The 15,453-nt window shown below is 48.5% G+C and overlaps 1 protein-coding gene across 6 annotated transcripts in view; it reads right to left on the reverse strand.

Moving 5' to 3' along the window:
* DNAH2 (dynein axonemal heavy chain 2) overlaps positions 1 to 15,453 on the reverse strand; it is a 307,939-nt gene that overhangs the window by 19,632 nt on the left and 272,854 nt on the right. For all 6 annotated transcript variants that reach the window (XM_075908075.2, XM_075908076.2, XM_075908072.2 and 3 more), the window contains 2 exons: positions 13,443 to 13,633; positions 13,147 to 13,338 (listed from right to left, as the gene is read on the reverse strand). In XM_075908075.2, coding sequence (XP_075764190.2) covers positions 13,147 to 13,338; positions 13,443 to 13,633 — 383 coding nt within the window. The remainder of the gene's footprint in view (positions 1 to 13,146; positions 13,339 to 13,442; positions 13,634 to 15,453) is intronic.

Here is a 15,453-nt window from a genome sequence, read left to right on the forward strand (position 1 = left end):
CCTTTGTAACTAAGTTCCTGGCCCATGGTAAATTTCTCCTCCATGAGTATATTATTTTGTTACTGTTCCATCTAGTCATTATGCTTGCAACAGGAATATTATGGTGATAATAAAGTTCTTTCTCTTTTGTTTTTATTAACCTGATATTGGTTAATTTTTGTGTCCTGGTTTGTACTTTAGGGGTGAGATTTCTCAAGTAGTCTCTCCCTGGTTGCTTTATTAATATTTGGGTGGTGGCAGCGGCATTTTATTCCCAAAATCTAGGTTGTTAAGATTTTGGAGGGAAGTTTTATACCAAAGCCTGGTAGATAAGGTTTTGGGGTACTTTTTCTGGCCCCCACTTCTGCATTTATCATGCCAGAGTGGGGAAGGAGCCATGACACCAACAATCCGAGATGATCCGGGACCAGGCAAGGGAGAAACGGGAGAGCTGGGACCCAAAGTGTGGGGTTATATTGGAGGCTAGAATGCTGTCCTCGAGAGTATTTTCTAAATGATGTAATGTATGTGTATCTGCTCAACATCACCTGTTGGTTCGCAATACAGAGTTGGAGCTCCCCCATAGCGTAAGTCTTTCTGCCCAGCAGGTCCACCTTCTTTGGTTCCCTGCTCTGGGGCGTAGGCCCGCAGGCCCTTGTCTCTCTTTCTGTTCCGCCACCTGGACTACCAGCGAACCTGGGGGTGGATGCGAATATAGATGTTCATGTCCCACTTGTGGGATGAAGTAGCACCTCTCCATCACCTTCTGGAAGGGCAGGATGAAGGTGGGTGTGTGCCACAGGGTCTCAGCCGGTTTGGACACAGTTTTGTTAAGTGGCAGCACAACATTAGCTGGAGTGTCTGCCATCAATATGTCCACCATGAGGTCCAAGTCCCTCAGAAACCTCTTCCACCTGCACCCCCAAATTTGCTGCCAGCTGGCAGAGCAGGTCCTGGTGCGTCCTGGCATTCATGGTGGGCATAGAAGGTGCAGGATCAACCAGTGCCTTGTCTGGCAAAGAGGAGGAAGACTTTTGGTGGAGGATATCCTAACTGTTGCTCCGTCGCCTGAGGTGGCGGAACAGATGGTACAGCAGGCTGGCACTCTGTACCCTCCCCTTCTGCACGTGGTCTGATAGCCTCCCTATATGAAGAGTGCCCTGCCTCTGATGCCAGGGCCCTGGTCAAAGAGGTCACAGCCATTACTGAGGAATGTCTGAAAGCATGAGGCCCCTGAGCCTGATGGTATGCCCAGGCAGTCCAGAAGGGCCACTGCTGTTGAGGCTGCCATTGGGATGGCCAAGGCTGGTGGAAGACCGAGCTCGGATGTTGAGACCGGTGCTGAGACTGGGAATGGTGCCACAACCTGCATCTATAAGAAGAGACCCTGGAGCGGATGGAGTCAGTATCTGACTCAGAGGAGTAGTCCAAGGCTGACCAAGGCGATGCCAACAATGACACTGGGGAGCAATGAGATGATCTATGCCTGATTATTGCTGCTGGTTTCCCCCTATGGGTTGGTGCCAGTAACATAATTAGCAGTGCTGGTGGTGGCATTGGGTGCGAGTACTGGCTCTGCACCAGCGGTATCGAGGAGTAGGGTGGTCCCATCATAGTCGGTACAAGGGCATGCGGTGTCATGGGATACAGTGCTGATGCAGTCGGTGCCCTGGAATCTGACAGGGCCAATGCCATTGGCAGCTCCAATACAATTATCAGAATGGGGGGCTGCTGCAGTGCCAGTATAGGCACTGGTGGCGGCATGTGTACCGGAACTCTTGGTCGTGTCGGCAGCATGGCTGGTTCCGGTGCCGATGGAGGAGGCTGGTGCTCATTATCCGTGATTGTGATTGGTCCCGGGGATGAAGAGAGCTCTATGAGCTCACATGCCGCATCAAAGGCCTCCAATGTTGATGGCTGCAGGACCCCCTTCAATCTCCACTTCCAGTGCTGTAGTCTCCCCAAGTGTCGAGCTCAACTGGTGCTGCTGTGGCCTGGGAACCTCCTGACATGCTGACTCGGCTGCATGCCCATCTTTGTGGCGCACTTTAAGGCTGTGCTTTGTAGGGGATCTTCCCCTATGCTGCCTCTTCCTCAACAGCGCTGGGGACTGTGACCGGTGCCTCAATGACGAGGGCTTCGCTGGTGCCACATGCTTTGGTGCCACGGAAAAATCTCTAACAGAAGTGCGGACTCCATTACAATGAGGTTCAGGTGGGAATCGCACTTCTGCTTCATTCTCGGCTTGAAGCTCTTGCAAATTTGACACCTGTCTGTGTGGTGGCCCTCTCCCAGGCATGTGGATCGCCACAGGGCATAGTTTTAGAGCACCTCACACATGGTTTAAAACCATGCAGCTCAGGCATCCCCTCCCAGGAGGGGAGAGATAAAATGGGGGAAACTACCCCGATAAGAACATTCAGCTGAACAACTATTTACACTACTAAACTAATTTAAACTACTTTAAAACTGAGAACTGTGTAGCGCTAAGGGATAGACTAACTATGTAGTCAACGCTCCAGCTACTGTCATGGGTGGTAAGAATGAACTAAGGGGGTGGAGGGCCAGCAGGGGTATATATGCGCCAATATGCTGGCACCTCTCCATGGGGCTCCCTGGCTGGCCTGACTGATACTGCTAAGGGAAAAAGCTCTGGAATCCATGCACACAGAGCACGCACACGTAACTGGAATGGACATGAACAAGCAACCAAAAAACAAATGATAAGTTTTCACAATGGGGAGGGGGAACTAGTGGTGTCACGCCAGAATTCTGTACAGGCAGTCCCCGGGTTACGTACAAGATAGGGATTGTAGGTTTGTTCTTAAGTTGAATTTGTACGTAAATTGGAACTGGTACATATTGTACCCCAGGTGTCCCCGATTCAGCCGCTGCTGAAACTGACCAGCGGTTGACTACAGGAAGCCCAAGGCAGAGCTGCTTTGCCCCGGGCTTCCTGGAATCAGCCGCTGATCAGTTTCAGCAGCAGCTGACTTGGGGACACCTGGGGTAGAGCAGCTGGGGTGCTGCCAGGTTGGTCCCTGCAGCGCCACACCATGGAGCTGCGGGGACCAACCCGGCAGCGCCCCAGCTGCTCTGTCCCAGGCGTCCAGATTCAGTTGCTGTTGAAACTGACTAGCAGCGGCTGAATCGGAAACGTCTGGGGCAGAGCAGCTGGAGTGCTGATTTGGGGATGCCTGGGGCAGAGCAGCTGGGGTGCTGCCGGATAGGATGCTGGGGTGCTGCCGGGTAGCAGCTGGGGTGCTGCCTAGGATGAGGCATACCTGGGTGGTTGACAAATGCCTTTGATGTCGACACCCACCCGTCCAGACTACCGCACTGAGCCGACAAACAGCTGATCAGCTCAGCGCGGCAGCCATGTAAATTTAAATGAAGCAGCGATTATTTAAATCGCCGCTTCATTTTCCTATGCCTGGTAGCCTAATCTACATGCCTCTGGCGACAGAGGCATGTAGTCTAGACGTACCCTTGGTGACTACACAGCGGTGCCCAAAGATGGTAGGAAGGCTTTGGTTTAACTCTTGTGAGCTGTGGAAAAAACTGCACTGTCAACATTGGAAGTCATGGTCACCTTTGTAGAAATTGCATAATGTCCCATGAAAATATGGTTAGATAACCCAATGGAGGCACAGCAAATGTCCGTAAGAGGGACCCCTTTGAGGAACACCATTGAGGCTGCTATAGCTCATGTTGAATGAACCCTGGGAGGCGTAGGGAGAGGTCTGACCTGTAGGGGGTAGCACTGGCTAATACAAGATGAAATCAGCTTGGAGATGTGCTGAGAGGAAAGAGGCATTCCACGAGAATGTTCAGTAGCGAGACAAACAAAATGTGTGATTTGCAAAAGGATCATGTGCAGTCTATATAGAAGGACAGAGTCCTGTGTACGTCAAGGGTATGTAGAATGACTTCTTCATGGGAAGCATGAGGCTTTGGATAGAAAGTCGGTAGGATGATGAGCTCATTAATATGGAAATCTAAATAGACTTTTGGTAGGAAGGAAGGGTGAGGTTGAAGGATTACTTTGTCCTTATGAAATATGGTATAGGGTGGAGAAGCTATGAGAGCAGCAATCTCACTAACCTGGCATGCAGATGTGATTGCTATAAAAAATGTGTGGGTTTTTTTTTTTTTGTTAATAGGCATAGGGAGCATTTAGCAACAGGCAAGCATTTGGTTAGAATGTTGAGCACCAGCTCCAAATCCCCTCTGGGGGCTATAGGCCTACATGGGGGATTGAGGTTAGCCAGCCCATTGAGAAACTTTTGGAAATAGGATGTGCAAAGAGCAAAATCCCATTGACTGGTGGGTAGAACACTGATAGCACCACTAAATTAACTCTTAGTGAGTAGATTGACAAGCCTTGTTGTTTCAGATGTTTGAAATAGTCAAGGATTACATGAAGAGGAACATCAGATGGTTGGATGTTGTTGCTCATACACCCTACAGTGTGAAGCGCTTCCCCTTACACAGATAGGTATTGTGAGTGGTTTGTCTTCTACTCTGGAGAAGAACGGCTTTTATTTGTTGGGAACATCTTTTCTCTGTTTCCGAGAACCAGATAGGAACCAGGCCATCAGATGCAGGATTTCTGGTTGAGGATGGAGAAAGGTGCCTCCATTCTACAATAAGAGGTCTGGAAAAGTTGGAAGAGGGAAGGGAGGTCAAAGAGACATTTGACAGAGATAGGGAAAACAGATCTGTCTGGTCCAAGCCGGGGCTATGAGAATGACTTAGTCCTGTCCAATTCAATCTTCCTGAGGACTCTGACAATATGTGGGTGTGACGTAGTGGGGGTACTTGCTGGGCTGTGGTGACCTCTGATGTCTGGAGCAAGACCCAGCAGGGAAAACCTCACTATGCAAAGGTAATGCCAAACTTGTTGAACCAGACACCCCCCATGGAGAGGAACAAAGGAAGGTGGAATGCTGCCCTGGCTGGGGGGCTGGGCTGGAAGAGGGTTAGTGAGTTGCGGTCTGTGAGCATGGAGGAGAGCCTAGGGAAAGGGGCTGGAGTTTAGGGGCCCAGTCTCCCCCATCTCAAGGGGGCCTGAGGCATCCTAGCCCAGCTCTGTGACCAGATTACATCTGTGCTGTGCTGTATCCTGGAGAGGCAATAAACTTCCTCTATTACACCGGCTGGTGCAGTCTGTTTGTGCCATTTCGGGGCTGCAGGAGACGGGGGACCCCCAACGCGCCGTCACAGTGGGATAGGAGGGAAAGCATAATGGAGATGAGCATCCCACGAAATCTGGAAGGTGTCGCCCAATGATCTGGGACCATTGCCTGCTCTGGAACAGTACTGAGCACACTTGGGCTACGTTTACACTGGCATCCCTTCCGGAAAAGGGATGCTAATGTAGCACGTTGGACTAGGCAAATCCGCGGGGGATTTAAATATCCCCCGTGGTATTTGCATTAACATGGCTGCTGCTTTTTTCCGGCTTGGAGATAAGCCGGAGAAAAGCGCCAGTCTAGACGTGATTCTCTGGAAAATAAAGCCTTTTCCGGAAGTTTTCTTATTCCTACTTTCAAGTAGGAATAAGAAATCCTCCGGAAAAGGCTTTATTTTCCGGAGAATCACGTCTAGACTGGCGCTTTTCTCCAGCTTTTCCCCAAGCCGGAAAAAAGCGGCAGCCATGTTAATACAAATGCCGCGGGGGATATTTAAATTCCCCGCAGATTTGCCTATTCCAACGTGCTACATTAGCATTCCTTTTCCGGAAGGGATGCCAGTGTAGACGTAGCCTTGGTGTTCCTGTGCATTGCAAAGAGGTCTACTGATAGGAACCAACAATAGTGAAAGATTTATTGTAGGACTCACGTATGGATCTCCCATTTGTAAGTAATAGCCGAGGGCATCAGCTGTGAAATTCTTAATGCCAGGGAGATATGACACAACGATGTTGACGTTGTTCTGGATACCCCAGTTCCAAAGGCATACAGCTTCTGAACAGAGGGAAGGAGAATGAGTGCCCCCTCTGGCAGTTGATGTAAAACATTATGGTTGTATTGTCCATGAGGATGCATACTGTAGAACCCCAGATGTGCTGAAGGAAATCTCTGCAAGCATTGCACACGGCTCTGAGCTCCAAAAGGTTGACATGTAGTCAGGACTACTGTGCGGACCATTTGCCTTGGGCGAAATGATGGTGTAGGTGCACTTCCCAACTGAGGAGAGAAGCATCGGTAGTGATCTGGCTCAATGGTTGGACTTGGTGGAAAGGAACACCCACAAGAAAGTTGTCCAGACTGGTCCACCATTGCAATGAAACAAGAACCTTTGGTAGTACCAGGATGTGCTTGCGAACATGGCATTTGGAAGGCATTTACACTGAAGCAAGCAATGTTGGAGGTAGCAAAAGTGCAGTCAAGCGTGTTGAACCACATGTCAAGGCAGCCATATGGCCCATGAGACGAATGTAGGTAAGTACTGGTACTGTAGGACTTGACACTATAATGGACACCAGGCTTCTTATTGCCTCAAAGCAGTATTACAGAGGGTAAGCACACATTGCCAGAGAGTCCAGATGGGCTCCTATAAACTCTAGAGATTGGATAGGTTTCAGGGTGGACTTCTGGTGGTTTATGATGAGGCTGAGAGAATTGAACAGACTCTGAGCAAATAGAACCATGCTCTTTGTGACTTGCCTGGAAGGACTCCATATAAGACAATCATCCAAGTAAGGAAAAATCATGATGCCTCTTCATTGCAGGAATGCTGTGACTACCACCAGTGTCTTGGAGAAGACTCTGGGAGCAGACGAGAGCCCAAAAGGCAGGACCCGATACTGAAAACAATCCAAGGCAACTATAAACCGAAGGAAATGTCTGTGCGCCAGGTGAATTGTCACATGGAAGTAGGTGTCTTGGAGGTCAAGGGCTGCAACCAGTCTCCTTCATCCAGTGCCGGGATAATTGATGCGAGTGTGATCATCTTGAATCATCTGCAGAGGTATTTGTTTAACTGCAAAGATCAAGGATCAGTTTCCAATCACCCATTCTCTTCTCTGTGAGGAAGTAATTCAAATAAAATCCCCTGTCCTGATATCTTTTGGGCACCTTCTCTACTGCTCCTATGTGGAGGAGAGGAGTATTTCATGACAGGGATTCCTGAAGAGGGATGGGGAGGGTGGGGAAGTTGGCAGAATGGTGGTAACAAGAAGGGAGTATCCACATTTGATGATGTCTAAGACCCAACAGTCCATGGTGATTGCTGCCCATTGATTGAGAAAAGGGTGCAAGCGGTGGTGGAACATGTGTTCACAATGCACTGATAGAGCAGACAGATAATGCTGTCTCTCGAACCTGCTGTTTGGAGGCTTGCTGGGAAGATGGGCAGTTGTTGGGTGCCCACTAGCATTGATTTCTGGGTCTAGTGCAGTGTTGGTCAAATGGCCTTTGCTGTTGTCTGCCGTAAGAAAAATCATGCTGTTTCTGGTAGGGTGTATAATGCTTCCTTTGATATGGAGGTGTATATATCCCTAATGTTTGTAATGTGTGTGAGTCCTTCTGGAGTGAAGGACCTCATCAGTCTTAGCCACAAAAAAGTTTCTCTTTGTCCACCTTGCTTTCATAGAATCACAGAATTATAGAATACTAGAACTGGAAGGGACCTTGAGAGATCATCAAGTCCAGTCCCCTGCCCTCATGGCAGGACCAAGCACCATCTAGAGTCTATCTAACTTGCTCTTAAATATCTCCAGTGATGGAGATTCCATAACCTCCCTCGGCATTTTATCCCAGTGTTTAACCACCGTGACAGTTAGAAAGTTTTTCCTAATGTCCAACCTAAACCTCCCTTACTGTAGTTTAAGCCCATTGCCTTCTTGTCCTATCATCAATCCCCCCCACCGCGTGACACCCTTTTAGATACCTGAAAACCACTATCATATCCTCTCTCAGTCTTCTCTTTTCTAAACTAAGCAAGCCCCAGTTCCTTCCGTCTTCCCTCATAGCTCATGTTTTCTAGACCTTTAATAATTTTTGTTGCTCTTCTCTGGACCTTCTCCGATTTTCCCACATCTTTCTTGAAATGAGGTGCCCAGAATTGGACACAATACTTCAATTGAGGCCCAATCAGTGCAAAGTAGAGTGGAATAATGACTTATTGTTAATGCATCCCAGAATCATGTTTGCTTTTTTTGCAACAGCGTCACACTGTTGACTCATGTTTAGCTTGTGGTCCACTATGACCCCTAAATCCCTTTCTGCAGTGCTCCTTCCTAGACAGTCCTTCCCATTCTATATGTGTGAAATGGATTGTTCTTTCCTAAGTGGATACTTTGCATTTGTCCTCAATAAACTTCATCTTATTTACCTCAGAACATTTCTCCAATTTGTCTAGATAATTTTGAATTATGACTCTATCCTCTAAAGCAGTTGCAACCCTTCCCAGCTTTGTATCATCTGCAAACTTAATAAGCATACTCTCTATGCCATCATTTGAACTGCTGAGGAAGATATTGAACAGAACCGGTTCCAAAACAGATCCCTGTGGAACCCCAATTATGCCCTTCCAGGATGACGTAATCATTAATAACTACTCTCAGAGAATAGCTATCCAGACAGTTATGCACCCACCTTATAGTAGCCCCATCTAAGTTGTATTTGAAAGTCCTTTGGTACTCTTGCCATTTGGAGCCATGATGAGCGCCTCACGACAATGGAAGTCGCCATTGCTATTGCAGCTGTATCAGCTGAGTCAAGTGCCATATGGAGGGCTGTACATGATGTAATATAACCCTCTTGAACTATTGATTTCAGGACTGGTCTTTTGTCATGCAGGAGGTGCTGCATAAGCTCGGTTAGTTTTATGTAGTTGTCAAAATTATGGTTAGCGAGTAACACAGTATAGTTGGCTATGCTGAGTTGTAGTATGGATGAGAAACACATTTTCCAGCCAAATATGTCCAGATGATTATGTTCTTTTTCCTGTTGATTTATATTGGGGTTTTTTTGGCTCTGTGCTATGTCGCGTCCACTACTAACGAATTTGGCTATGGGTATAGAAATAAGAAGTCCATGCCCTCTTGTTCGCTGAAGGGGCTGAGGCTGGTGTCTGCCAGACCTCATCTGCTGCTTCCATGATTGCTTTGGGATCTAGGGGTCATAGTGGACCACAAGTTGAATATGAGTCAACAGTGTGATGCTGCTGCAAAAAAAGCAAATATGATTCTAGGTTGTATCAACAGGTGTGTTGTAAGCAAAACTTGTGAAGTCATTCTGCCGCTCTACTCTGCACTAGTTAGGCCTCAGCTGGAGTACTGTGTCCAGTTCTGGGTGCCACATTTCAAGAAAGATGTGGAGAAATTGGAAAGGGTACAGAGAAGAGCAACAAGAATGATTAAATGTCTAGAGAACATGACCTATGAAGCCAGGCTTCATGAACTGGGCTTGTTTAGTTTGGAAAAAAGAAGATTAAGGGGGGACACGATAGCGGTTTTCAAATATCTAAATGGGTGTCACAAGGAGGAAGGAGAAAATGTGTTCCTCTTGGTTTCTGAGGACAGGACAAGGAGTAATGGGCTTAAAGTGCAGCAAGGGAGGTTTAGATTGGACATTAGGAAAAAATTCCTAACTGTCAGGGTGGTCAAATATTGGAATAAATTGCCAAGGGAGGTGGTAGAATCTCCCTCTCTGGAGATATTTAAGAACAGGTTAGATAGACATCTGTCAGGGATGGTGTAGACAGAGCTTGGTCCTGTCTTGAGGGCGGGGGGGCTGGACTCGATGACCTCTTGAGGTCTCTTCCAGTCCTGTGATTCTATGATTCTATGATCTGAAGGGCGATCCTTGATTTTGAGGTCGGCTGAAGGTTCTTTAGGAGTTTACATCGGATAATACAACTTCCTGACTGCTGGTGACTCTTTTGAATAGATCCTGAAATTGTTTCAGGTCATCTGAAATGACAGCCTCGTCTGGTGAGGAAGAGGACATGTCAATTGGAGAGACATCAGGTTGTTCTGGTTTTGAGTCCTCAGTAATTTGGCCATCGTCTGTGTCAATGTCCTCAGTTGGGTAAGGAGAGCTACGAGCGTGAGAGATGGATATGGATCTAGGAGCTGGCATTGATAGTGCAATTGGTCGGTCCCATAGAGGTGCCCAATAGCGACCCTGGGACCAATGAGGGGAGTAATGCGAGTGGTAAAACCAATCTTGGTAACAAAGGCAATGTCTAGACTGCAAGCCTCTTTCGAAAGAGGCTTTTTCAAAAGTATCTTTCGAAAAAGCCTCTTTTGAAAAAGAACGTCTAGACTGCAAGCAGTACTTTCGAAAAAGCAAGCTGCTTTTCCGAAAGAAAGCAGCGAGTGAGTCTGGATGCTCTTTTTCTAAAAAGCCCTGTTGGCATTCAAGAACGCCTTTTTTCGAAAGAGCACTTTCAAAAAAAGTCGTTCTTCCTCATGAAATGAGGTTTACCGCCATCGAAAGAAAATACGTGTTCTTTCGATTTAATTTCGAAAGAACGCGGCTGCAGTCTAGACGCAGGTGAAGTTTTTTCGAAAAAACCCCTGAGTCTGGACACAGCCAAAGAGGGTGATGGTCATGTTGTGGTTGATGTCTGTGATAAGACACATGCTCTAACACGATAAGAGTGTTGGGAAGAAAACACACTCCTCTGATCATTGTCATAGCTGCTATAGTGAGATAACACTGGTGAATGAAGTGGAGAACTCCTTATCAACAAAGGAGAACAAGAGCAATGTCTTAAAGGAGAGGCACGCAGACTTGTCAAACATGCTGCTGTGCTCAGCGGCAGCCCATGGTAGTCATGGGAGCACATGGCAGAGTGGGGGTGGTCAGAGGAAAGATCCTGCAGTGCCGCAGAACTCAATGCCGATGGTGGGAGCATCGGTACTGGTGGAGACGGCTGTGGTTCTGGGCTTGGTGTGTGAGGCAAGGACTTAGCAGATTTAGATTTTGCTTTTGCCAGTGCCGAGGTCTTATCTAGCACCAACTGTGTTTCTGGTGCAGAGAAACTATCTGGTTCCCTGGTACCTGCCTTTTTTGGTGCCGAATGGGACGGTACCGATTTCTGGGTGGTGCGCAGTTTTGAGTGCGCTATTGATGTGGCATGGGGGCGTCCAGTGCCTGAGGTGCCCAGCTTGTCCCCCTTACTCACTTTTGGAAGTAGGGAGCGGACTAGGGAGATACTCTTTCTTGCAGACATGGGTGGCGAGGGCTCCAAGTCCATAGTCTGCCTGTTAGTCTTGTCAGACTGGTTGCGTTCGTCCCCGCTGGTTTGGGGCTCCAGAGCCTTGTCAAAAAGCAGCACACACAGCCTCAGTTCCCTATCATTGTGGATACTGGGGGTGAGGCTTCGGCAGTATATGCATTTCTGGGGAACATGGGCCTCACCGAGAGAGAGTATGTAAGACCCGTGGCCATCTGAGGCGGGCATTGGGTCATGGCATTTTTCTCATTTCTTCAAACCCGGGGATCTGGGCTCCTTGTCCATGAGTCTTTCTTTCTTCTCACTCTTTTGCTCTCTTCTTTTTTTTAAAATTTTTTAATATGAAGGTTGAAGGGGCTGCCTCCGGAGGCCACCTCAGAAACACCGAGGCAAATATTTACAGAAAAAAAAATTTTTTTTGTAACAACTAACAACTATGTAGTAATGACGACTATGAACTTTAAAACAACTAATTCTAACTAAAATGTTAATTTTAGGAATCGCAAGGAAGGAGAGGAGTCGAGCTCCATCTGTGACTGAGGGTGGTAACAAAGGAACTGAGGGCACATGGGCCATGCACATGAACTGCAAGATGAGAATGGCACGTTCCTCTGCCGTGGATATATGGGCCGGCCAAACACTGCTAGAAAAATCTCTGATCTGCAGTGCTGGGACAAGCCTGACACCAACAGTGGAGCACCTATGGGGACATCACTCGAAGAAGAACCCAGAGTTTGTTGTTGTGAGGCTGTTGGGGGAACATCCAGGGGTTTGTTCTTGTGTGGTGTGACAGGGAACATCTGTGGAGGTAATGTAGACCGATGGGTGGACACCAGGGGAGAGGGTTGCAGACTTTGACAGAGGAATTCACCATCTGCAGGCCATCTATGGCCCAAGCAGTTCCACAATCAGGTCTATGCATGGCTGCTGGCATATGTGTTCTTGTGTCCCTGAGAGGGAGGCGTACATGACCTTCTCCAAGTCCTGCCCTGCCCTACTTCTTCCCATCCTCTGCTCCTCACTGCACCCTTTCCCTCAAGCTCCCATGGGACAGAACGCACAGGCTGGCAGATGGGGCCAGATGTGTGGAGACCCTCACTCTTCTCCCTAGAGCCCTGCCAGAGGGGGTTCCTGTTGGCCCACTAGGAGGATTTGAGGACTGGTATTGGCCCTAAGATAGAGTATGAGACCCCTGCTGTTGGATATGTTGGAATAACACTCCGGGGTTTGTTTTTCTAAGATCTGACAGGGGAACACCTGGGGAGGTCGTTATTGTAAAGTCTTACTGGGAAAAACCTGGTGGTTTCTTGCTATGGGGACACCCAGAGGTTTGTTATGGTGTGTGATGGGGGAACACTTTGGGAATTATTGTAGGGTCTGACAGTGAAACACTCTGGAGTTTGTTGTTGTGGGGCTGATAAGAGAACATCCAAGGGTTTGTTATTGTAGGGTCTGATGGGTGAACACCTGTGGGGGGCTCTGACAGGGAGCACACCTGGGTTTGTTTTTCTAGCCTTTGATGGGTGTTGTTCTAGGATCCAATTGGGCAACAACCAGAGGCTTGTTGCTGTTGGGTTTGATGGAAAAATACTCCAGGATTTGCTGTTGTGGCATGTGATGGAAGAACACCCAGAGGATTTGGTATTGTGAGTCTGATGGGGGAACACATGGGAGTTTGTTGTTGTAGCATGTGATGGGAGAACACCTGGGGGATCGTTATTGGAGGGTCTAATGGGTGAACACCCAAAGAAGGGTGTTGTAGGCTCTGATGGGGGAAAAACCAGGGGAACTGTTGTTCCAGGGTAAGATATGGGGGGCACCAATGGAGCTGTTGTCATAGGTTCTGACAGGGGGAATACCTGAGAAGTTGTTTTGAAGGTCTGATGGGGGAATTATCTTGTGGGTGGTTGTTGTTGTAGGGTCTGGTTTTGTCCATTATGGGATAGCATCCCCATGCCCAGTATCCCTGCCCACCTCAAAGTCAGAGTCATTGAAGCCGTAGACTACATTCCAGCCGAGCTGCAGAAATTTCTTGCGCTCCAGCAGTACACTGTGGAAGAAGCAGAGGGCGAAGAGCAGCTTCTTGTACTTGGCTGGCTTGGTGCAGCGTCCGAATTGCGGCTCCGTGATCAGCTGGTACAGGCGCTTCATGTTAGCCTTGAGACCCTGCCATGGAGAGGGGAATAGGCTCAGCAAGGGCACACAGCTTCCCCCCAACCTGCCAGAGTGAGGGGCATGTGGCAGAGTAGGACAGGGTGGGCACCTCTCACCGTGGGGGGTTCCGTCGTCATCTTGATGCTGGCTTGCAGGATGGAGATGGGGAAATCAGGGTTGGGACTGGAGCTAAGCCAGAGGCGGAAGGCTGGATGTGGATCCTCCACCTGCAGCTGGTCCACCAGCTTGTCCAGCTGTGGCATCCAGGACAGCGAGAGGTGGCAGTTGGCCAGGAACACCCAATTCCCTATCAGCAAGCACAGGGGAGAGATGGTCTCCCAGATGACAGGGTCTTTCACCATGCCCAGATCCTCCCTGGATCCCATGTCCCTCCCCGGGATACTCCCTGGGTCCCCCAGCTGGCTGGGTCCAAAGTCTCCCCAGGATCTTACAACTTGGGGTCTCCTGACTGGCCAGGCCCAGGCCTTCCCAGGATCTAGTCCCTTTCATTCTCCCCAGGATCTTGCCCCTGTTCCCTGGCCAGTTGGGCCAGGGAAGTGGAGTGGGGTGGGGAGATGCCAGGCCAGGAGAATTGGGAGAGGTGCAGGATGGGGTGTGCTGGGCTAGGGAAGTGGAGAGCAGGGTGTGCTGGGCTGGGGGTGGGGTAGGAGGAGAAGAGGGTAGGAAAATGCAGGACAGGGTTGCAGGGTGTGATGTAACTGCATTTTTAATATAAACACGCAGATCACTGTTGCACGCACTGTGGTATGTTTGCCCCAAATTTTGTACAAAATGGGCCAAGTGAGGTATGTATTGAAAGTTTATGCTTTGCTGAGTCTGTTTATACTATCCATGTGCATGTACAATTTTAATATTTAAAGTTGTTAGTATTGGCTATGTACTGGTAATAAACTATCTTGTTAGTCTTTAAAGTGCTACATAACTGCTTTTTTTGTTTTACCAAGATCATACTAACAGGGCTACCTCTCTGTTACTATCCAACATACTGTGAAGGGTGGCTACTGAGTGAATAGCAGTACTGGACAAACAATTAACCTTAAGTGTTGCCAATACACATCTGAGGAATTCTGCTGTAGACCTGCAAACAGGTATCCCATGGCCATTTACCTGAAAAGGACATGGACAGGTGACTTACTCATGTGACAAACTCCATTTTGGGAGGTACCTTCAAAAAGAGAGAACAATGGAATTCACTCCACATGGGCAAGATTATAAAAAGGCTCTTAGGGGTTCCTCCATCTTTGTCTTCATGCAAGCTCATCACTTCAGAAGCAGCTTTGTATGAACAAAGGGCCTGGAAGGACTGATGACCCATCCTAACAAAAGTTGTATTTCAAGAGACTTTTAAGATAGCAGTTTATTCCATCTCTACTAAGAACCTACACCAGGAGCTTTGTGATTGGTACATGTAATGTAATTTCTTTAACAATTCTACTTTCAACCTTTTAGTTCTTTCTTTTACTAATAAACCTTTAGATTTTCAGTTCTAAAGGATTGGCACTGCATCCTTTATGAGTAAGATCTAAGGCAGGGGTCAGCAACCTATGGCTTGTGGCTTTTCTGGAGCCCCAACTCAGCCCCTCTCTTTCCCCACAGTAGGGACCCAGTGCTGGTGCTACAGCCTTACAGCTCACCCTCGCAAGGTTGGAATGCTAGTGCTGGCTTCCTGCAGGGGGAGGGAGGGGAGAAAGCCTTGAGCCTCCCTGCTGGATCCAGCATGCAGGGAACAAGCAGAGCTAAAAATGGCTCAGCACAACAGTGTTCTCCTTCCTCCCCTCCCCCAATGCGGGAAACAAGTAGCCAAAAATGGCTCCCTGTGCACTGCTACTTTTGTTCCCCTCCTTCCTAGAGGCTTCCTGCCAGGGAATGGGAGCAGTGGGAGGCATGTTACATGGTGCCTGCCATGTGGTGCGAAAACAAGTACATATTCCTTACCCCCTCCTGCCCAGACTTCCATCCCATCACTCATCCTCCCCAGCCAGACAGCCTGCCCCCTGGCCAGACACCCTCTGCTCTCTGCTCAGACACCCCATGTCCCCAGACCAAAATCCCCCCTGCCTTCTGGCCAGACACCCCCTATCCCCAGACTCCTGGCCAGGCAGCCAG

Source organism: Pelodiscus sinensis, chromosome 22, assembly GCF_052426305.1.
Source record: "Pelodiscus sinensis isolate ZL-2025 chromosome 22, ASM5242630v1, whole genome shotgun sequence".
NCBI classification, from domain to species: domain Eukaryota; kingdom Metazoa; phylum Chordata; order Testudines; family Trionychidae; genus Pelodiscus; species Pelodiscus sinensis.